Source organism: Watersipora subatra, chromosome 1 (assembly GCF_963576615.1).
Source record: "Watersipora subatra chromosome 1, tzWatSuba1.1, whole genome shotgun sequence".
NCBI classification, from domain to species: Eukaryota; Metazoa; Bryozoa; class Gymnolaemata; order Cheilostomatida; family Watersiporidae; genus Watersipora; species Watersipora subatra.
This window is the reverse complement of record NC_088708.1, coordinates 42,294,019-42,318,740: the sequence shown is the minus strand read 5'-3', so window position 1 is coordinate 42,318,740 and position 24,722 is coordinate 42,294,019. Positions and strand designations below refer to the sequence as shown.

General features: G+C 35.7%; 2 protein-coding genes across 2 annotated transcripts; one reads left to right on the top strand and one right to left on the bottom strand.

Moving 5' to 3' along the window:
• Window positions 1-9,676: 9,676 nt before the first annotated feature.
• LOC137387793 (octapeptide-repeat protein T2-like) lies at window positions 9,677-10,153 on the bottom strand. Its single transcript, XM_068074305.1, has one exon. It carries the CDS (start codon window positions 10,151-10,153, stop codon window positions 9,677-9,679), a length of 477 nt encoding a protein of 158 aa, XP_067930406.1.
• A 988-nt stretch (window positions 10,154-11,141) lies between these two features.
• LOC137387781 (myosin-11-like) lies at window positions 11,142-24,236 on the top strand. The gene is made up of 14 exons (XM_068074296.1): window positions 11,142-11,993; window positions 12,121-12,194; window positions 13,100-13,154; window positions 13,282-13,352; window positions 13,948-13,974; window positions 14,438-14,513; window positions 16,777-16,881; window positions 18,217-18,317; window positions 18,755-18,894; window positions 19,156-19,244; window positions 20,394-20,524; window positions 21,335-21,380; window positions 22,790-22,857; window positions 24,182-24,236. The coding sequence occupies exons 1-14, from the start codon at window positions 11,142-11,144 to the stop codon at window positions 24,234-24,236; spliced, it is 1,890 nt and encodes a 629-aa protein (XP_067930397.1).
• Window positions 24,237-24,722: the final 486 nt, after the last annotated feature.

Sequence of the window (24,722 nt, the reverse complement as noted above, 5' to 3'; positions counted from 1 at the left end):
AATGTAGGCTACCTGACCAGCTAATAGGTGGGACACATGATGTCGATGAGACTACACGAAGTGAATACGCCTCCCATATGCAAGACCAGTTAGATACTGCTTACCAGTTGATTCGCACTCAACAAATGCTACCTCCTAGATTACCTGAACAGGAGGATGCAATCTTCAAAGGAGATCTGGTGTTAGTGCAAAACAAACAGAGACGTAAAGGGATTCACCCAAAATTACTACCAAAGTTTAATGGGCCATTCATTGTAAAGAAGGTCTTTGACAACGGCACTTATAAAGTTGCTGGTCAAGGAACCATCAATGAATGCCGTCTCAAGCTGTTCACGCCGGCATCTGATCCAGCTGGACAACTGAGAAGCCCAAGGACCAGCTCGGATGTTGACCAGTCAAGGAATGATTTTCCCAGTGATATAGAAGAGCATATCGGGCCTGAAGAGAATCCAGCATCACCAGATGCTGCACTCGATCAGCATTTTGATGATCTCAACATGTCCTGGGAAGAACAAGTTCCGCTTCCTGAACGGCCAAGGCGAGCCTTGAGAAAACCTCCCTGGTTGAAGGATCATGTGTTATATTGAGCTTCGAGGCCTTAAAAGAAGATATTGGTATGTCCGATGACACCAAGTTTGGAAACTCACTTGGGGAGTCTCGGATGCCTTTATCTACGGTCTCGAGCCTTGCTATAGCATCAACCATCACTCAAAACATTCAACTCACTCGAACCAGCTGTATTATTAGGATAACTAAGCATTGTAACCTAAGGTTACAACAGGGTTGTCAACATTGTAGCTGAATCCCTAATCCATCCTTTATCGACGCTTGTGAGCCAATATTAAAATACCGGCACTGCATCTAGGGGTGGAGAATGTGATGGATTTACTAAGCTGAGTTGTTTTAATTGCCATAAGCATTCAGCTATTCTCAGATTAGCCCTATAATTTAAAAGCCAGCTTGCGTGGAAAGCCCGTTGATTAACACTCAGCCCTTGCTATATAAGCAATGGTGCTTCAGTGTTAAGACGGAAAAACATAGAGCACAGAGCTAGCGATACAGAGTACAAACGACTGAACTAAAGACTGAGAGTTACGTTCTTAATCTGCATTAAGAACAGCGGTAACATTAACTTTGTGCAGCTTTGTATATCTTTGGTAACATATATATTGCTTAACATTCTTACATTTACAAGTGTAACTGTTTTGAGTATTTATTATTTAACTCATTTCAGCATTACGCTTGATTGTAGTGAATTGTTCTAATTGTTACACCTTTTCATGTTTATAGAGCTTGTGTGAATAAAAGCCATTATTCACCAGACACTTTGTTTGCAACAATTACAGTTGTGCATGAGAGCTATTACTCATTCGGTATAAGACAACTTTTTCGCAGAACCCACTTGCTAGTGGCTAGTCAGCGCTGACTTCCACAACAATAGCTGTAATAGCACTTACGCCACCCTAAAAAAGAGAAGGCAACTCATTATGTAAATAACATCGTACCAAAAAGTCTCTCCGCGCTTGTTCAGCGTCCATTCCATGGCACCGCACTATAACATTTCACTCCACGCTAAGTTTGAGCGGATTCGCTAAAAAGCAGTTCTCACTTGAACTTAGCGCAAACATACAAAACTCCAGTGTCGTAGTGTATGCATAATTTGCATGCTGTGTTTGCTCTTGGCTTAGAGCGTTGAGTTGCCAGACACTAACGTATGTTTGAAATGCTTGTACCCGAGGAGATAAGTTTTAGTGTCGGTAAGTTTTCTATTATGTCAATTTTTTTACTTTATAGTATTACTTTGATATATTTACGTGATAATAAATTATTTTTGAAGTTATGCTATATATCGATTTTACATGTTTTGTGTGTCAGCTTTTCGTCCGCCATATATGCATGCAAGTCCTACTCGACTCAACAGGATTTGGTACAAAACGAAGTTTCGTATCGGCATAACATACCTGCCAACTCTCACGCATTGGGCGTGAGACTCACGCAATCACCCCAAAGAAAAAATGAAAATGCGTGAGAAATGCGTGAGATTTTTGCCCCAATTTCCACAATTTTATATATACTATCATTGATACATCAATTGCCCCAAAACCAAATCTCACGCATTGCCCCATTCTTGGGTTGGCAGGCCTGCGGCATAACTTGATCGACATTAAGAAAGTTTAATTAAACATTAATATCAAACTCGTGATAATTAAGAAAAACATTTGGTATCGATTTAGCTTAGCAGTGAGCTATCATCTGGTTGAATGTATTCGGTTTTAAACACGTGATTAATGCTTCATGTTTTAAGCTTTCAAACCATTTTAAATAATATCAAGCCATGTCAAAAAAATTAGATTTGTTTCAGATTAAACTAATTTTGTGAAGTTTTGATGTAGTGCTTTTAATAGTTCTATGCTTTTTTACTGCTAAACAATTTATAGAGCTAAACTGTTAATCTGCAAACTAAATTTTAATAAAAGTTTACTTGTTTTACTTAATTTTTAGTGGTATGTCCAAAGATGGATGGTGTTGCTAAAACTTCAACATAACTAAACTTGCAATTTCAAGCTATGTTCAAAAAAGGATTTAAAGCCATCAAATCTATTGGTAAAAAATCAAAAAAGAAAGATAAGAGTGATGGTGACAGCGTATCACAAGCAGAATCATTAAAGGGAGAGGACGCACGGAGGCTTGAAGATCAAGGTGAGCTACAATAACAGGGAAGATCAACTATATTTATTTCATCAACATGCATAGATGCTGGAACAAAATTTTCTCATGAAAGTGGCAGGTGTGCAATATTTATTGTTGTTAGCTCAGGGTTTTAAAGTAGGCTAAACTAAAGATGCAAACTTAGCAAATATCTATAGGTTCTACAATTTTTAGCCTTTGACAACTTACAAATTTTTTGGTGCAGGTAGACGTAATCGTTTGAGCACTGCCTCGGAGGTGGGAAGTGGTGATTATGCTGGTGCAACAGGATATGTTCGTTCACCTAGGCGAGGTCCGCCAACTCTTGCAGATGTTGTTAATTCTGCATCTGTTAGTTCAGCATCTCCAAGGCGACCAATATCTTCTCAACAGTCATCCACTAGCCGCTCCACTCGTGAGGTTGAGGCTGAAGGTATAGCACTTATATTCAGACTTACTAACTTTGATAATAATAATAACATTAATAACAATAATAATGACTTATGAATTATTTTTTAATTTGCAGTTTTAGTTTATGAAAACAGTACAAACCTATACACATTATATTTATAAATCTCCAAATGTCGTTGTTACACATCTGTTACCATATTGAAGAGCTGCTTAAATGAGATTATTTGGTTAACAGGATACTGAATTTTATTTTTGGTAACCAGATGTATTCTCTGTGCTGATTCACATGTTTTCTTTCTTATCCCGAATGTTCAAGTAAAACCAATGACTAGCCGTAGCAGACGTCTGCATGTATTAACTACTCTTCATGCACCTGTTCTATTGTTGATCTTTGACACCCAATCCCTTGTGCTTAACCATGTTCTTGCCGAGCAATTTGAGCCCGAGCTGATTTAATGCCAAAATCAACACAAACATTGATCTTAATGTAAATATGCGTTTTATTCATTCTTACACAATTGCTTTGAAACGGTAGCGGAATGCCTGCTCTATTGTCTTTAGGCAAATGCCTCTGGCTCACATTTCTAGAGCTTTTAAGTACTAAGCCTTGATACACAATCACGCAGTTATTGAATTAGGCTTCTTGGACGGTTTCTAGAGTAGAGCAGGTCTAAAAGCAAATGCATTTATCATCTTTTTAGATTGTCTTTTCAAGTATTAGGTTTAGAAATCTAATGGACAATAATTGGGCTTCCAACCTTAGTATCACAACATAGATATTTCTTTTAACACATGAATTTTCATAGATGCAATTTAAACATAAGACATCTGTAATGCCTGATTACAGACATTTGTCTAAAAGATTCTGTCAAAATCTGTTCAACTATGGGAATGTGATACAAAAGCAATGAGATCTGCTTTGTAGATAGTGTTGTGGCCATGATGGAGAGTCTAAAAGCCCAGAAGGAGGCTAGTAAGCAGGCGACGAGCCAGCCACCTACTAACGCTGTGAGTTGAACGCACTGTCTTAGTTGCATGTTCTTGTTTATGTGTGAGCGATAGCATGAAGGTTGAGTATGTCTGCTTAGTTATCTGTAAGCAAAGGCTTTGCACGTTGCAAGCAAAAGCAAGCACGTTGCGAAAGCAGTGGTCCTGTGATTTTGGTTGAACATGTGTGAGTCTAGTTGCAAGGGCACCCGACCAGCTGGAGACATGCCCAAGGTTGGATGTTATTCATGTCACCACTTTTCACCTTTTTTGGGAATTGAACCCCATTCTTTTGATTTCAGGTCGGGCATCTAGGCCACTAGACTATGACTGGTCTCTTGATTATGTTAGTTGGGAAACCAATCAAGTATTTGTCTAATCATTACATTTAGTAATTTGATTCTCTCTAATTAACTTATGCCAATTTCTTATCCCATCTCCGATTCTAAATATTGTTATTTTAGAGTTGTCTATTTATGCATGAACATTGCTAACTCAACATAGCCTTCTTACTAGATATTTAAACTGAGTGAGTGTGAACCTTGGTCGGGAAGGTCATCACTCGACTCGCTTTTTGAACCACTAAACATGAAGGTAAAACCCGCTTGCATGTCTCTACATATCTTGTCGCTCTAATATATCTATGCTTGGTTTCTAGGGATCTTGGGTATAACTTATATCTAATGGTGGTGGACCGTCTAACTTCCTTGCATATACTAATTTATTATTGCTTTGCAAGCAAGAAGTGTCTGACTTATAATCAATCCTCTTCTCAGTTATCGTCAACGTCTTAACATTGTTATAGCAGATTGCTTGACCACGAATTTACGATACCATTTATCTGGTTCTACCTTGCCGAGCAAGCTCTATCTTTCACTCCTACTCATCAACTTCTAAGCGAAAACCAAGATTTTGAGGTTTTTGTAAACGTTTGCGATCGTGTCTATTGAATCTGACTACTATAACATACCTATTCAGTCTTCAACAAAAGTTGTCAATTACAAAACTGTTTAATGATGTAAGCAAGTTTCTGAAGTTTTACTGCGATGACTGCATTTCTGCCTAGCTCAAAAGATTATTTAGCTCCAATCTTCCAAATTCATATCATCTTACTAATGTCATATAAACTTACTAATGACGCAGGCAATCCTACCATAGTCATATGTAATCCTACCATGGTCATATATAATCCTTTTATGGTCATATGTAATCCTTCTATGGTCATATGTAATCCTACTATGGTCATATGTAATCCTACTATGGTCATATGTAATCTTACTATGGTCATATGTAATCTTACTATGGTCATATGTAATCCTACTATGGTCATATGTTATCCTACTATGGTCATATGTAATCCTGCTATGGTCATATGTAATCTAGCCATGGTCATATGTAATCTTACCATGGTCATATGTTATCCTACTATGATCATATGTAATCCTACCATGGTCATATGTAATCCTACTATGGTCATATGTAATCCTACTATGGTCATATATTATTCTACTATGGTCATATGTAATCCTACTATGGTCATATGTAATCTAACCATGGCCATATGTAATCTTATCATGGTCATATGTTATCCTCCTATGCTCATATGTAATCCTACCATGGTCATATGTAATCCTACCATGGTCATATGTTATCCTACTATGGTCATATTTAATCCTACTATGGTCATATGTAATCCTACCATGGTCATATGTAATCCCACCATGGTCATATGTAATGTTTACTAGCATTGCACACAATTGTTTAAGGATCACATGTACTCCTAACCAAGATCACATAGAGTTCTACTAATAAGGCATGTAATTTTACTAGCAATGTATACTCCTACTATGATCGCATGTAGTCCTACTGATAAAACATGTAATTTTACTAGCCGTGTGTGTTCCTACTATGATCGCATGTAGTCATATTAATAAAACATTTAGTTTTAATAGAGTCACACGTATTCCTACTACCATGACCTGTGACCTTGCTAATATCATTGTATGTAACCATGTAATCCTTCTAAAGCCGTGCATAATGTCAATGCAGATGCACATAATCTTATTAAGGTAATACTCAGTCTCAGTAATAATTTTATCTAGCGAGACGCAGCAGTTTGATACATTTTCTGTATAATGGCTGTATTTTTGTATATGATAAGCTCTGCACTAGTAGTCTCTGGCTGTATGCCAAGACTAGACCTCTGTTTATTTGTTCTAAAATACCTTTATTTTACTATCTGTTGCATCTACTTGGTTAAGGAGCTGCACTCCGAGTCAGACCATGATTCAGATGATGAGAGTGTCTCCAGTGAAAGTGAATTGACATTCAAAAAGAAGGTATTGAACATTATTTATATTTCTGATTGTGCTGGTGTGTTGCTCCCATCCTGTGGTAATTATGGCCTCTCCTTACGGGCTCTAACCCAACAGTGAAGTGTATGTCAAAATGGTTTCCTGTTATAAATAATGATAGATTTCTGTTTTTCCAACTGCTTTGTGTGTTTGAATTATTCTACTTACATGCTTTTTACGTTCAATACAGGAAAATTTAAACCGGTTACCGTAATTTAAACAGATTCAGATTGGCTTTTTATGGTGCTAGAATATTCTATCTTTATATCATTAAAATAAAGATTGTTGTGTTTTCATATCAGTTTTAATTGTTCCTATGCACACTTACAAATAAACTAAACATCTCATATATAGGGTTGTTTTAATTGGATTAATTAATTACAGGTTTATTTATAATACAAGAAAATCCAGAACTTTTTGATACTAGTTAAAAATACTAGTAAGGTAGCTCCTTTCTTCTTTCTTTTGTAGCTCTCAAGTGTGTCATATGTTTTCCCTTTTGCTCTGCTTTATAATAGGTGGTTTCTGTTTCTATTTCGACTCAACCCAGTCTAATGTGTTTGTAACTGTTTGCCGCTTTCTAGCTAAAACACAACCAAGAAAGGGAGGAGCGCAGAAAGAAGGGTCTGAGTGTGTCATCTTCATCAGTAAGTTTGTGGGAATCTCTTAAGGTTTTCTTCTGTTTCTTGTTCTTTGGTAGATTAGTGGTAGATTAGTGGATTATTGTGTTCATCAGACAAGAGTAGGCGATGCTTACAATAAAAGAACGATGAATTACTTGAAAGATACACGCATGGTGTGGGTATATAGGGTTGAAAGTTTTGAAGGAATTTATACTAAAACAGCAAATTTTGCTTTGGAAGTTGCCAGATTGAATAAAGTGAGACAGTGACATGCAAAACCTAAAAAGGAAGTGATAGTAGTTATCGTATACACTACTGCTACATGTCTATAGATTATCAGCTAGTGTATGTAGTAGTTGTCGTAGACACTACTGTTACATGTCCATAGATTATCAGCTAGAGTATGACCACTATTAACATTGTTTTCTAACAGCCTTGTCCGTGTACTAGATTCTTCAGAGACAAATTGTTTCTCATGACTTGAATGGCAGCTCAAGTTTTTATTGGGTACTGAATAGAAAATACTCTAGTCAAGTTATGAAGCTCTGACCTAAATTACAGAGTGAAGAAAGTTCTTGGGGAGATACTTCGGATGTTCTTCCGAGTCCTACCAGGAAACCTACAAGTTCTGTACCCACTGTGAGTTTCCTAAGCTGTCTTCATTATACGGTCTCACACGTGATGCGCTTGTATTGGTTTAATTTTCCTATGATTATATTATTATGTGATTATATTATTATGTGATTATATTATTATGTGATTATATTATTATGTGATTATATTATTATGTGATTATATTATTATGTGATTATATTATTATGTGATTATATTATTATGTGATTATATTATTATGTGATTATATTATTATGTGATTATATTATTATGTGATTATATTATTTATATAAATCTAAATGTTTGTTGGTCGTATGTCCAGCTATAGCGATAAAGTTATCGACGCAAAAAACTGCCTCGCACTGGAATTGAACTTATATACACTAGTTTGGTAGACAGGTGTCCTAACCGCAACGCCACCATGCCATATTAGGGAATAATTGTAGACATACTTATTACATGTGCCAATCTTTAATGGTGCACAAGACTGCCAGTGTACTAAAAGAGAAATGTGTACCCAGATTTCCCAAAAGGCCATAAATATATGTGCATCTAGCATAAACTTAATTAAACTTATACTAGTTAGCCTAGTAGTTGTTCCCTCTGCAAATAATAAATCTGAACTTCTCGATGTATCTGATTGCGTTTTAAAAGCTATGCACACTGTCATCTCAAGTCTCTCATTTCCTTATACTTTCTTTAAAACTCTTAATTATTTTTGTTTACGAACACTGTATCGAAACGATAGGCTGGTCAACATTGTTTTCATCTTCTGCTGTTTAGCATATATGTCCCTGCGATGAAATTGTGTCAGTGTACGAGAGTAATATTTTCTGCTATATATATTTGAGGATTACTTATGCCTCAAGTAAGGGAATTCTCCATTTATACAGCCATCAAAAATTATTTGTGTATGCTAAGCTAATAGCAAACTCTCTAGCAAAAACCCTAGCTAGTTTATTTAATTGGTACTCTCTGCTGTATAGCTGTTGTGGATTGTTAAGTTCACTCGGTATGCAAGACATGACCTATCGTCATTCGGTTTAAAATACAGAAATCTCCTCCATCTGTTTTACTTAATAGTAAAGACTATACATGAGCCTTACACACTCACTTTCACCCTTTACAAACAAAGTTTGGTGCAGTTCTGAAGCGAAGCATATCACTGCTATATATCTGAGTGCTATATATTTCTAATATATAGCACTCAGAAATGAACAAACACCTTCATTTAAGTTAGAATAGTAAATGTTGATTAAAAATAAAGTTTCTGTGCAAAAAAGTTTTATTACTCATGCAACACCGGGCATTCTCCTAGTAATCATATAGAATTGTTATCTCGTATGATTATATTGTATGACAATATTGTATTATAGTCATATATACATGTAGTTGTTTAATAAGCTGTGGTGCATTGTGGTCATCTTTGCTGTTTGCTGAGACATTCTTGTCTTATAGCAGCATATACTTTATGTAACTGTTCGATTTAACATGCTTGCGGAGCCATGTCTGCTGTTTACAGTGGTGTACTCGCATTATAGTCATATTACTGCGGCGTGTCCTCATGAAAAGGAATGATAGTTGCATGCTCCAGGATTTTGTCAAAGCTATTCAATCTATAAATAGGCTCAGTTCCCAAAAGATTGCTTTTACTTTCCATTTTAAAAATGACTTCATTTGATCCTCTGTTATTTAAATGTAAATAGTGACTCGCTTCTATTTACTGGCATTTAAATGTCATCCCAAGTAGCCACGTAGTCGAATCCAAGTGAGTTATCCTTGCTTCATTTTAAACATTAAGTTCATGTTGCCAAGTTGTATTAAGGAGTTGTGAGGCCAGTTTTTTTAAAGAACTGTAGTTTTAAATTATTGTTAATATAAACCTTTTTAAAATTTCTCACAACTGTCTAGCAGAGTCTCTAATAATATCCCCATAAGTGACATCATTTCTCACAAGTCTAGCAAAGTCTCTAATAATATCCCCAAAAGTGACATCATTTCTCACAACAGTCTAGCAAAGTCTCTAATAATATCCCCATAAGTGACTCTAATAATATCCCCATCGTCTTTCTCTGTGTTCCTCTCTCTGTATTCCTCTCTCGGTATTCCTCTCTCGGTATTCCTCTCTCGGTATTCCTCTCTCTGTATTCCTCTCTCGGTATTCCTCTCTCTGTATTCCTCTCTCGGTATTCCTCTCTCTGTATTCCTCTCTCTGTATTCCTCTCTCTGTATTCCTCTCTCTGTATTCCTCTCTCTGTATTCCTCTCTCTGTATTCCTCTCTCTGCATTCCTCTCTCTGTATTCCTCTCTCTGTATTCCTCTCTCTGTATTCCTCTCTCGGTATTCCTCTCTCGGTATTCCTCTCTCGGTATTCCTCTCTCTGTATTCCTCTCTCTGTATTCCTCTCTTTGTATTCCTCTCTCTGTATTCCTCTCTCTGTATTCCTTTCTCTGTATTCACTGCCAACTCCAGCTCCATAGTATCGTTATCAAGCCAATAAACTCATCTCTTTTTTGTGACTTACCTTTTATGTTTCCACTTTACAGTTTGGTGCTCTTCTATGCTAATATTATTTAGTAAGTGTACTACTGTAGAGGGTGTATTCTACTATGTGTACTTTAATGAGTGCTGTATTGAGTATACTGTGTGTACTGTATGTACTGTGTGTACTATACTGTGTTTACTGTACTGTATATTGTCTTTACTGTACTTTATGACTCTATTGCGCGTGTGTCTATTGTAGTATATGCACTAAACTATGTATGTGGTGTTGTGTACTGTAATTTTGTATTGTTGCTTGTACTGTATGGTTTTTACTCTAGGGTGTGTACTGTTGTTTGTATCATTGTGTTTGTATTGTAGTGTATGCATGATAGTATGTGATATGTATAGTGAGTGTACTTTTGTGTATATCATATGATATTTGTATATTGTAGCTTTAATCGAGCCACTGTATCTAAGGTGTGCATATTTTGCTTATGTGTACCTACACTTTTACATGTTTGTGTTGTAGGTATCTGAGCAAGTGAAGCCAACTCCACAAACCGTAAGCTTCGTGTACTCACATTATCTATCATAATGCTTATATCAGTTGTCAACGCCGTTATTGAAATTGGCAGTCTTTTTCGCATATAAATTGCGTAAATCGTTAGTCTAATCATAAATTTGTTTGTGTTACATGTATGGATTACAGGTGGTTTGTACAATGGAGTGTCACAGAATAAAGAGCGTTTAAACTTCAATTTTTTATTTATTTTGTTTTTCTATTTAGTATATCTTTATTCATTCATCTTTATTTATCATTCTGCCATTCTTAATATAAACTGTCATCTCTGCCGCTGGCTCTATTTCTACTATTGACCTTGTCTATGTTCCAAGTGTTTCAAATATTTGCTAGGTGAAAGAGGGGGATGAAAATAGTAACTCGCCGTGGTCTGACCAAGAAGATGAATCCCACCCAAGAGAAATGGCCATCGCTAAACCACCGGTCTCTCCTGATTTAGTTAGCGAGCTCTCTGACTCGTGGACTGATGAAGAAACTGGTCATAAACCTGGAGCTCAAGCTGATAGTGCTGTCACTTCATCTTCAGCACCTGAACCCAAAGTCTCAGTTTTATCTGACGATGTTGGTGCTGAAAACAGTAAAGTAGCTGAAACAGAACTCCCTCTGAATTCTACATACGATATTAAAAAGATAAAAGAGACAGAACTCTCTTTGAATGCCACCTATGATGTTGAAAAGATGAAAGAGACAGAACTCTCTTTGAGTTCTACATATGATGTCAGAGCTAAAGTTCCACAAGTTGCGAGTCACTCAGACTCAGAATCCGAGTGGTCTGAAGCCGATGGTGAAGGCACGGGAACTCTACCTTTGGCCCAACACGACGCTAAAGAGGATCTGTCTGTTACGCATTCTATCGCAGTAAGGGAAGAAGGTGCAGACGGAGACTGGGAAGAAAAGGCAGTTCCCGCTGCACTCCCTCAATTGACAGCTTCTGCCTTGGTTGAAGCAACAGAATCTCCTAGAAATAATCCAGTTTTATCTCCACTGGTCAGCGAGGAGAGTGTGTGGTCGGATGATGACAGCGTTGAGCAAGCGGCAGCACCTCCAAACTTTGTAAAGACTCTCTCTCTAGACAATGAGGATGGGAGCGTTAGTGGCTTATCATTGGAAGATTTGATTAAACCAAACTCGGCTATAGAGAGCCTAGCTGAACGCAACACTGAGCGTAGACCTGGTGGGGAAGAGAATAAACCAGCTACCATTGACTTTGGTTTGCAGACTTCTTTTTCAGCAGCTAGTTCTTCTGAGTTTCAGGTAAGATATTTAGTTATTACTGAAAAGTACTTGTTAAAGGATGTCAATAGAAAAAGAACCTGGTCTCAACTGTGAGGGAAGGTGTCTAAGGAATTTGCTGACTTATGTGTGAAATGTCTGTTTATAGAAGCTGGGAGCTGAACTAGATTTGGTATCCGCTCGTCTGCTTGATAGTGAATCAAAGGAAGCGTCCCTCACTCGGTATGTTACACTTATTGGTTGACTGTTGTGGTATGTTACTTTCATTGGTTGTCTGTTGTGGGGTGTTACACTTATTGGTTGACTGCCGTGGTCTGATACAGTTATTGGTTGATTGTTGTGGTCTGGTACAGTTATTGGTTGACTGTTGTGGTCTGTTACACTTAATTGTTGTCTGTTGTGGTCTGTTACACTCATCATTTGTCTGTTGTGGGATGTTACACTCATTGGTTGACTGTTGTGGTATATTACTCTCATTGGTTGTCTATTGTGGTACGTTACACTCATTGGTTGTCTGTTGTGGCCTGGTACACTTATTGGTTGACTGTTGTGGGATGTTACACTTATTGGTTGATTGTTGTGGGATGCTACACTTATTGGTTGATTGTTGTGGGATGTTACACTCATTGGTTAGCTGTTGCGATATGTTTAAATTATCAGGTATGTTACTTTCGTTTTTCGACTAATGTTTTATTTGGTTCCAATATTACATTTGGGCTCTATTTGTTGATCTGTGTATAATGTAATTTGGATTTAATTGGTTGACCGGATATAATTCGAGCAGTTTGTTTCACATCCATTCCTATTTTTGTACCTGAACCCTTCATAAATTTGTTTCATAACTCAGAACTGATATGACTCCTTATTTATATTCCAAGTTATTATTTTTCATTCAAAGCTGTTGCAATGGAATATGTAACAGATTACTTTAATCTGCATGCCGAAGAAACAAATTATATGTAATTTTTTCTTGTTTTCTATTTTAACTGCCTTACCACTATTCGGTTACACTATATCACCGAAGATGTGAACTGTGAGCTCCAATCATAATAAAAAAAATGTTGCTACTGCCTGTGAATTGATTTTTTTATTATTGTTGTATTATTGTGTTGATTTCTTCTTCACAGAGAGAAAGAGAAGCTTGAGGAAGAGCTTGTAAAGGTGCGACAAGAAAAAGATGAGGTATTTACACTCTTTATAATGGCATTTTTTTAGTTTTAAATTCTGTTTTATTCACTGAGAAACAATTAATTAGTTTCATTCTTTTTTCAACCATCTCCTATCGCTACACGCTTGTGTTTACCGACAGCTTGAGGCAGCAACCGGTGACCTTAAGGATGAGCTCGAAGATCTGAAAGCTCTGAACAACAAGATGGCTGAGTAAGTTCCCTGACAGTGCATGATGACTCCTCGCAGCACCTAATATTTAAATATCAGTGATACATTAATTTAGAAGCACGTTTCTTCAACAACATAAAATATTCATCCGATAATTCTATTACATTTCCAAAATTCTCAGTTTTTGTAATACATTCGTCTGTCAGTATGTGTTGTTTTATGCTACAGCTAGATCAAGCTGTGTAAAAACATAAATTGGAAGTATGTCCTTGCATTGCGGTCTAAGAATGTCGCGATAGAATTGGAAATGCCGTCACGAAGAACTATAGTGATTTAGTAATTATAGTCATACTTCTGTCACGTAGACTAGCATTGTAGTGATATTGAAACTATATAACTTTTATAATTAAGCTTGTGCTATATAGCACCATGGTGATAAGGGTGTCAATATAGCTTTACAGTGATATACATGTAGATGCTATATAGCACTTGTGCTATATAGCATTGTAATGATACCTGTTGTATGCTTTAGCTATAACACACAATACACTTATAATTACCAGCATTTGAATAAATAGATGAAGTTAGTGTCTCTCATAAATGAGGAGAGCTAGCACTTGTCTCTCGTCTATTGCAGGGCTGAAGGTGGAATGGTGAAGAAGTCGTAAGTTTGTTCAAAGAGTTTATAGCTGCTTGCTATAGCACTGATGCACCAATTTGCATTTTTAAAAGTCAGCATGTTGACAGATCATAGGACAGTACCGTTACCAAAGCTGTAGTAATGGTGAATAAATGCATTAATGCAAATATAGCACTAAGCACTAGATTACATGTGAGCCAATATAGTGCATATGCAATTGTAATTCATTTAAACTACTGGAGTGTGTATTTGAGTCGGTGTAGTCCATCTGAGATTATGTGTTCAAATTGCGGTAGTGCGTATTTGAGTCAGTGTAATGCATCTGAAATTACGTGTTCAAATTACTGTAGTGTGTATTTGAGTCAGTGTAGTGCATATGCAATTGTAATGCACTTGAATTACTGTAGTGTTTATTTGAGTCAGGATAGTGCACATGAAATTGTAATGCTCATGATCTACTGTAATGCGTGCATTCATCTGGCTGTAGCATGTATGATGATGTGACACAGAAACTCAAAGTTATCATGGATGAGAATGAACGGCTCGCTGCCAAGCAAGTCGAGGTAAAAATGTTTGTTGCTTCTTGTAGACATAAAGTTTTTAGTCAAAGTGAATTATTTTCCTATTACTGCTATGTATGCAGCTTCAAGTTGAGTAGTTATCACACTATTGTTGTGTTGTGTATCATGGAGCCTCAGATATAATATTTGGGATACTGTTTTGTCTTCGACAAGTACTAGCTTGTGGCTAGAAACCATATAATGAGGCTATAAGTAGCAAGCACTATAAGCACTTGTGATAACATCAAAGTTCATCTTGTGTGGTCAATACTTTTAAGGAAGACAAGCTCTGCGTACTTATGGCAAGTTTAAGGATTTGTGAAACATCAGCAGTTTGCGAATCTTTTGGTTTCTTCTTTGTTTGCGTAGTAGAAGACAGACAAAGAAGAAATGATGCATCAAAAACAAGCTCGGAGCTGAGCATTTTACTAATGTTGATGATATTATTAAAATTGTCAAAAGCAAACAGAGCTTGTCTTCCTTAAAAGTACTGACCACTAAAGATGACCTTGATGTTAATACTAGTGCCTGTGGCCAATTGAACATGGAACTTAAAATTGAATGCTTGCCTCCTACAAAGCTACTGGTTAGCACAGTTAGTAGCCACAAGCTAGTACTGTACTTGTCGAAAACAAAGCTGTATTTCAGTCTCACTCATTTCCTTGTTCATGACCATCTCTCTCCCTCTCATCTTGCTCGTCAGCTGTGTTATTTGGTTTTTGCTAAACACGGCTCACGTCGTAACTACTAGTGAAAATTTGCTACCTGGAATACATATCATAGTATGTTAACTTAGGTATAAGGGCTTTTGTTTTCTAGTAGTTAAGGTTAGGTGGAGAAATAACCTGCTATCTACTGTTGCTTAGTATTTGTGTTCAATGCCAGGAGTCGTCTTATCTCACTTTTCCTGTAGAGGGAAGAGACTGTTTTAAGCTTAAAAAGAGATGTGGAGGAATTGGATCAGCTACGCAAACAGCATGCGGTTGTAAGTAGAGATTCTTCAATGGCTCACATGCATAATGCTAAAAACTGGTCTATGATGTTTCATTTTGGTAGATCTCTACTATGAAATAAGCTATGCTTGCATTACACAAACTTGATTATTGGGTGTGAGAAATCCTTGAGAAAGGCGTTTCAGTTCTCTCTGTTCAACGATCCTAGTGCAAGGTTAGACAACCAATAATAATGTGTTTTCAGCACATAACTGCATTATTAAAGACAGTTACATGTAGCTACTGCGCGTTGTTGTGCAGAGAGGATAATGGTCTCGTTATGTATCATCCTTTCCTTAGAGGGAGAGAATACTAACTGTCATAACGACTGACACGGGCAATAATCTAGTTGGAGGCTATTTAGCTTTCAGCTCTTGTACTCTTTACTCGTTTAAACATATTTGTGATTAAAAAATTATATAAAAGTTTATTATTTAAGATGGTTTTCCTTGATTAGGCTCTTTTAAACTACAGTTTTTTAAAGTCAGAGATCCTTTGGCTATGTGAAGGATAGTTTTACCCCCACCACAAGATGGTTATAAGTCAATCAGATTATGATTCCCAGCTACGTGTATTTACTATGTAGTCGTGTATGAAGGTAATACAGTAGATGCTTCTACGATGTTCATAACCCGTTCCGAGAGCATTTACATTATAGGGATTTCGTTATATGAACAGTGAAATACATGTAAATTGCCTAATCCGATCCAAGATCATTCCAAACTCACCCTTTAGGCTCTTCAAAAAGGCAAAAAACTTAAGTTTTTAATTTAATGACTGTACAATAGCGGGTGTAACCGTATATGATTATATATATATAGTATATGATTGAATTGTATTGACAAGTTTTCTTGTTTACATATCATTTTTACTCGATTTACGGTCCATTATTACGGTGCTTTTCCGTTAAGTTGAGCGCATACCTTTGGTGGGAATTGAAATCAGTTTTTTCTCATTTTTTTATACAACATATCTGTATACCACATGCTTGTGCTGCATAGGAAAAAATTTTGTCTAAAATAAAGTAAAGGAGAAATATATCATTACTATAATAAGAGCCTGTTATCATACTGTCTGTCTGTTCATCCAACTGACAGAAGCCAGGGTTAAAGGTTAGGATAATAATGAAGCAAAAAGTTTATATAAATTCTTGATTTTAACTAAAAATTTATGTTATAAGAGAGTCTACCGTAAAAAGAATCAAACGAAGCTTTGGTAGTTTGACAAATGTGCTCTCAACTTTCTGTTGTCTTCATTAAGTAAGTGCTCAATAGGTTCAAGAAGAATGGTTAAAGCGCCAGGAGGAGTTGCAGTCGTCTGCAACCAGTTGGCAGGAAAAGCATTCTCAGTTAAGCAATGCTCTCTCACTGGATCAACAGGTTGGTTTTTCTTTGTCTAACTTTTTTCCTCAAAAAATCGCCATTTCTGTCAGTGATTATCGGTTATTCACACGCTTACAGATTCTTAACTCAGTCCTTGTGGACTGTTTGCAATCTCGTCGAAGAAATGTGTTTACAAATAGTCCTTTAAATGCATGGTAAGGAGTTGAAGTAAACTTACCATAACCTATCAGCGTTGTTTCAACTGAGGCCTGTCTAGATATATTTACAGTAGGGGTAAATATCGCTAGCGATGCTCACTGATCTGGAACCAGCATTACAGAGTTTTCTGTGATATTTGAGAATCGTAAACTTTCCTAGTAAGAAGTCAGGTAGTGAAAGGCTATAAAATGGATGTAATCAAATGTATTTATTAATCGTAGCGATAAGCTTATCAAACAGCAGTTATTGACTTTGTGTGTCTTTTATTACTCTAATATAACGTCATACGAGACAGAGTACATCAGAAGTAATCAGCTGGCAGTAAAGTATTGTACATTACTTTTAGTAAGTACATGGCATGGCTTGCTCTTCTATTAATTTTTGTTTTGTCGGAGGAAATTAATTTGTATTTCTGACATGCTGTGCAATTTATAATATAATTTCTGCCGTAGCTGTTAAATCATCGTTAAATGCCTACTTAAGAAAGATCAGCTTTCAATACATTTAAAGTCAAACTTTCAACTGATGGTTTGTGATAAACAACAAGCATAGTTAGCCATTGCTTTAAGCTTGTACACCTAGTGCTGCACGATAAAACGATATTGCACGATAGGTGTCAATTTTGTGTGGGACGATTTCATTTTGAGGCGTTTTGTAGGTCGATTCTGTAATCGGGTATATCCACGTTTTCGATATCATGTCAAGACGATAAATATCTGTGTTTAATTGGCAAAACCAAAATCGATTATCGCCGGCTTTCGTGACTCAATATCGGCATAGCACTAGTTCCTAAAAACTTATTTGCAGCCTGCGGATTTCCTTTTTCTTTGGGAATCTTCTAGAAACGGACCTGCGATGTAGAAAAAAAGTTTCATAAAAGTTTCTAAATAAAGTTATAGAGAAAAGACAACTCCTAATTTTTTGTGTTTGAAAACGATTATCGCCCTTGTATTTCGGTTTTTAGTGAAATGTCACAATACTCTATACCGAGAGAGCATAACTCCAAAGTTTCAATTCTGATCGATATATGTAGATAGCTCATAGTGCCAATATGTTGTTTTGGCTTGTGGTGTCATATCGCACAGCTCTATGTACACTCACCACTATACCGCCTCCCTGTAGGCTGTAGATGAGTCACTGTACATGGTGGGTTTATATTGAATTATTTGTTAGAAGCATGTGGAATTGATGGAGGAGATGAACGGGCTGAAAGAGCAGTTGACAGCGTTGCAATCAGAGAAAAGGGAAACAGAGTTACGGGAACAGAGTGCAGTGTGAGTATTTGAATAATTACAGTCATATGCTGAGATGTGTGGGATTTTCTCCAGTTTTGTTTATACACATGCACTCTAGAGAGGCGTGTGTGATTTCAACGATTGTCAGCCATGGGAAATGCTTGCGATTCATATTTTCTGCTCAGAAAGTATTAAACATGAGGGTCTTTATGACTTTAATAGCTTTGCACTCCTCTATATTTCAGCTTTCTACTGTCATAAATTTATTTGTTTTTATAACAAGACTAGATTATATTAGAAGAGTGACAACATCTATTACTTGATTTATATGCATATATTACTAAATGTATATACATAAATTACTAAATGTATATACAGTATATATATAATATTATGAAATTGTATGACACGGTAAGTTTATACATAGATAAGAAGCTGCTAAAAGCATGCGCTGATAATGATTATATCCTCTGCAGTAAAAAGGTAGAGCTGCTGAAAGGTCAGCTGGAAGACAGAGAGGGTTATGATGTCATAAAGCTAGAGATGGAGCGCTCAACCAGAGAGCATTCGGAAAGGATTGCTAAATTAAACTCAAGAATAAAAGAGTTGGAAAATCGTAAGTGGAGGCTGTATTATTCACATTCTGTGGAATCTTATCTACTTCATTGTTAATCTAAACCAGACATCATTCAATCAGCGTTTGTTGAGGTTTATCGATAATCGTAGCTGTTTATTTTATAAATTTTTCATCATTCAAGAATTGCAGTCGTTATATTTATGCTATCATCTGAAAATCTTGCCTGTCTTGTGTGAATACAGTACTCAGCTCAGAACTGGAAGGTCTCAGCTTTGATTCTAATGTGTTTATATTCTGCAGAGCATGAGCAGGAGATTCGCAGTATAAGTGATAGGCATAAGCAGGTACTTGCTCAGCTGAATGCAGATCAGGAGAGAGATGCCCAGAGGGTCAGTGACCATTTTCATAGCCTACTTACACACATTTGTTAATTAATTGTCATTTACTATTGACTTTACTGTGGTGAATTTTTATATTTTGGTGCAACAAGCAAATAAGTAATACGAGTTTTCAGTTGAGTGAACCAATTCTGGAGAAAACCTTCACGCGGGAAAATACTAATTACATGCTAGCCTTAGCTCTAATCAAGTGAGTTAAGCAAGACGAAATACGGCGTAACAATTCAATCTTTTTTGGCGAGATGAGGTGAACACAAAGTTGTAGATATCAAATTTTTGAATTAGCTGTTATGCTGGCAGGCAAGTTCGAAGAACAATTTCGGCAAGAATTTTTCTTCTACACCCTCATGGCTTTATCGTCAACGCTGCAGCTAGTTTGAACAGACAGTAGCAAGTGAAACTAAAAATTGATTTCAGAAAGATTAAATAATTGCCTTTTTATCAAAACATGGTACCTATTATTATGATCGGAGACTTTATTATTCTGATGTGTCACTTTATTATTCTGATATGTCACTTTATTATTCCGATGTGTCACTGTATCATTCTGATATGTCACTTTATTATTCTGATATGTCACTTTATTATTCTGATGTGTCACTTTATTATTCTGATATGTCACTTTATTATTCTTATGTGTCACTTTATTATTCTGATATGTCACTTTATTATTCTGATGTGTAACTTTATTATTCTGATGTGTCACTTTATTATTCTGATATGTCACTTTATTATTCTGATATGTCACTTTATTATTCTGATAAGTGATTATTATTCGATTATTCTGATTCTTCTTATTCTGACCTTATTATGCTGACATGGACCACCAACAACTTTGACTGGTGCTTATGATGAAAGTTTTTGGAAGATAAACATTCTTAGAGAATTGCTATGCTATGATACTCATTAAATTCTTATCAATGCTGACATATCTATTGATTTTTTGTAAAAAAGACACAACATGGATATAGGTTAACCATCATTGTAATGATCTATTTTTACCTGCATACTAATAGATATATAAGCATGTACATAGATAGACAGTACTACATCACTTTTTAGCCTTACTTTAGCCTTAGGCCTAAAATGTTTGCACATTTAAAGAAGTTTTGTATCACTTGTCATCGATTGTTACTTTAGGCTGACCTTCGGTATGACTCTCTAAACAAAGAGGTAGGATCTTTGCAGTCGGAAAATAAGGATCTGCAGCAAAAGAACTCTAAGCTCAGGACAGAGCTGAGTGAGAAGGTCAAGGGTATGATAACTCAGAGGTGTGTTTGTCTATAGACCTTAATGTAATAGAACATTCTAGATCTCTAGTAATCGTAAATGGATAGAGATATACATTTCCTTAGCTATTGCGTATTCATACTTTCTTGAAGATGTGCACAATGTGTGAGTGACATCGCTAATACTTCTGCTAGTTTTGTCTGAAAGGTTCTTATCAAATTCTATACAGTAGACACTTGAACTATATAAAGAATCCATTCTGGCAACGTTTACGTTATGGGAATTTCTAATTATACGAACAGTAAAATACATGTAGATTGCTTAATCCGTTAGACCGTAATAACAGAAGGTTTAGATACTAGGAGCGTCTACTTTAGGTGTAATTTCAATAATTTCAAAATCATTTTCAAAGTGTTGCATTACAGTTTACGGATATGAACTATTTACATACAATAAACAAATGATAATGACGAATAATTATGAACGTTTTGGACAAAGCTGACCAATATTATAAAGACAGCAATTTCCTTTGTTTACTTCATTAGAAAGGCCGCATGACTAACATAATAAAGGTTCAATGACTACACCATGAATTTAAAAGAACTTTGGAATTGTGTTCTCCTTTTTGAAAAAATACTAATAGTTGTGGCCAAATGCCAAATTACAACTGAAATCATTGTTTTAATTTTTTTGTAATAATAATTTATAAACTCACTACGCAGTCATTTCAACCAATCGGTTGTATAACGTGAAAAGCAAACATTACTGAATCTTTGGCTCTAAGGCTAAATTCCTTTTAGGAGTGTCACTGTGAAATGTTTACCTATTGCATCTGTTCACTCTACTTTCAGGGATTATGAACAACTGCAGAGAGATCATGATTTGCTTCAAATAAAGGTAATTTGTCTCTCCATTTGCTATATTTTGGAAGCATATATTATATAAATGGATTGTGGAAAAAGTCAATTCCTTATAACTTGATAATTGAATGGAAAACAAGCAGATGGAAAATACGGTTATCGAGAAAATCCCATACATGTTTCAACTAGCAAGGCTAAATGAATGACATCTTTTATAAGTATTTGATGTTTTATTATCTTGTGTCTTTATGTATCGAGCTTGTGAAAGTGTCACTCAAACAAATTCATGCATCAAGTCAGAGATTTAACTTTGTTATACTTTTCACTCATGCTAAGTTATCATGTTATAAGCAAGTAAATTATATGAGGCTTTCTCATCATAAAGATAGACTGACAATAATAATAATCGTTTGTCCAATAATCGTTCGTCCAATAATCGTAAGGTCTGGAGTGTTGAATAGATTTACTCATGAACCTACGTTTCGGACTAGTCGTTCATTCAATAATTGTTCGTCTAATAATCATTCGTCTAATAATCGTTCATCTAATAATCGTTCGTCTAATAATCGTTCATTCAATAATTGTTCGTCTAATAATCATTCGTCTAATAATCGTTCATCTAATAATCGTTCGTCCAATAATCATTCTTCCAATAATCGTTCGTCTAATAATCGTATGTTTAATAATCGTTCGCCTAATAATCGTTCGTCTAATAATCGTTCGTCTAATAATCGTTCGTCTAATAATCGTTCGTTTAATAATCGTTCGTCTAATAATCGTTCGTCTAATAATCGTTCGTCTAATAATCGTTCGACTAATAATCGTTCGTCCAATAATCGTTCGTCCAATAATTGTTCGTCTAATAATCATTCGTCCAATAATCATTCGTTCAATAATCGTATGTTTAATAATCGCTCGTCTAATAATCGTTCGTCTAATAATCGTTCGTCTAATAATTGTTCGACCAATAATCGTTCATCCAATAACCGTTCGTCTAATAATCGTTCGTCTAATAATCGTTCGTCTAATAATCGTATGTTTAATAATCGCTCGTCTAATAATCGTTCGTCTAATAATCGTTCGACCAATAATCGTTCGTCCAATAATCGTTCATCCAATAACCGTTCGTCTAATAATCGTTCGTCTAATAATCGTTCGTCTAATAATCGTTCATCTAATTATTGTTCCGTCTAATTATCATTCGTCTAATAATTGTCTAAATCTGTTCTGATTAATTAGTTTCTAAGCTCTTATTTAGTTTCTTATTTGTAAGGGTGACAGCAGTATTCCCTGTAAACAATTTTGGGCAGACAACATCTTGTCTAATCGGAGTTGTGTACTCACAAAATGGGTGTTATATAGAGCCTTAGCTATTAAGTGCTAGAAGATTAATATATTGAGGTGATCATATGTTGAGGTTTGACCGTATGTCACTTGCTTTTGTAGGTTGTCGAGTTGCAGAAGTTATCTGGAAGTCTGCCAGTAGTCGAGCCTCAGCAGCCTTCTTTGGTAAAGTGAGTAGTTATTCTGTAATCGTTATCAGCCAACCTCTAACCTATATAGCAAAACATACTTTATATAATTCACTCTATAGTGTGTGTTCAGTTATTCCTTACATGGAGCTGCTCTGAGTATGTATGTGTGAAATTCTTTCTTAAAATTTGTTTTCATTTATTCAAGGCAGATTTCTGTTTAAAATTTGCTTTTTCAAACCTTCCTTTCCTTAAAAACCCATTCTATATCTAGCTGAACTGAATTGAGGTTACCCGTAAAGTTCTGTTGTTAATAAAAACACCATACAGAATTTGCCAGTTGAAAGGTCTTCACTGATGAACACCGCTACAGCAGAACAGAAGACACTCATATCAGTTATCAGTATTTTAAGGGCCTTCATGAGCCGACCGACTCTTTGAAGATGTGTCATCAAATGCTTTCTAAAAATCCTCCAATCATCGTCATTAATCACTTTGATACTTGTTTTTTGTATGCATAATCTATTCAGTTGATAGGTTGACGACATGCATCCATGTTCACTTGACCCTAAACTGTTTGCGTATGCACACAGACTTTTAAAGTTTTTAGTCACATCAGCATTGCCACACGCTCTCCCTTTTTTCTTTCTGGTCAATATTGATCAGACATCCATGTTTGTAAATACTAACAGTGAGGCTATATTTAAAAAATGCTATCAAGATGTTGCTTTATCCTATCTACTCATCCACACCTGATTCATGTTCATCATACAGAGTTCACTGCTCTGGGTCAGCAGACATGCTGTCAAACTACTATTCACACAACCCTGCTAACAGTTGTCTCTTTTCACAAGATGGCTATCATTGGGTTTGTCATAGTTCTCAAACGCCTATTCATAGTATGTTACTATTTCTCTTATCCCTGTTTATAGTATATTACTATTTCTCTTAAACCTGTTTACGGTATGTTACTATTTCTCTTAACCCTATTTATAGTATGTTACTATTTCTCTTAAACCTATTTATAGTATGTTACTATTTCTCTTAACCCTATTTATAGTATGTTACTATTTCTCTTAAACCTGTTTATAGTATGTTATTATTTCTCTTAAACCTATTTATAGTATGTTACTATTTCTCTTAAACCTATTTATAGTATGTTACTATTTCTCTTAAACCTATTTATAGTATGTTACTATTTCTCTTAAACCTATTTATAGTATGTTACTATTTCTCTTAAACCTATTTATAGTATGTTACTATTTCTCTTAACCCTATTTATAGTATGTTACTATTTCTCTTAAACCTGTTTATAGTATGTTACTATTTCTCTTAAATCTGTTTATTACTATTTGCATTTTTACAGTTCTGTAAGGGTTATGGGTATTACTCACATCAGGTGTGACAAGGTCTTCAGGTAGCTTGTTTACTGATTCGTTTTGCATAAATGAGGGAGTTTGAATGCCAAGTTTTTAGAGGTTCCTTTAAATGATGCAAAACTTAGCTATCGTTCTTCATCTACATGTATGATAAATTCTAGCGATAATTTAGTGTCATAGTGTTAAGAGAGCGTATCGGTCCAATCCACTTTCATATTAAGACTGAACCAGTTTTTATCGGCTACGTTCACGTCTGTAATGGTACATAACTACAGGATTCTCTAGTTCATATTGTAGCTGAGCTTTTGTTGATTCAAACGAAACTTGGAATACACTCATTGATTTCCTGTTGACTTTAAAAAATTTCTTGCCATTACAAAATATCTTTATCTTGGTTTATTCAGTGCGCACGCAATCGGTTAGTTTACCTTATTGATTCGCTTGCATTGAGGATGAGAAACCTCGCAATTAAGTGGCCGGACTCTGGAATTAGAAGCTTCTTACCGTATTCAGTTGTGTTACGAATTG

Bases quoted from the DNA above. Each gene is read 5' to 3' on its own strand.
- LOC137387793 (XM_068074305.1), bottom strand. From the start codon at position 10,153: ATGGAGCTGGAGTTGGCAGTGAATACAGAGAAAGGAATACAGAGAGAG.
- LOC137387781 (XM_068074296.1), top strand. From the start codon at position 11,142: ATGGCCATCGCTAAACCACCGGTCTCTCCTGATTTAGTTAGCGAGCTC. The intron at 19,245-20,393 runs GTCAGTGACCAT...TTGTTACTTTAG, and splicing joins AGGAGAGAGATGCCCAGAGG to GCTGACCTTCGGTATGACTC. The intron at 20,525-21,334 runs GTGTGTTTGTCT...CTCTACTTTCAG, and splicing joins AAGGGTATGATAACTCAGAG to GGATTATGAACAACTGCAGA.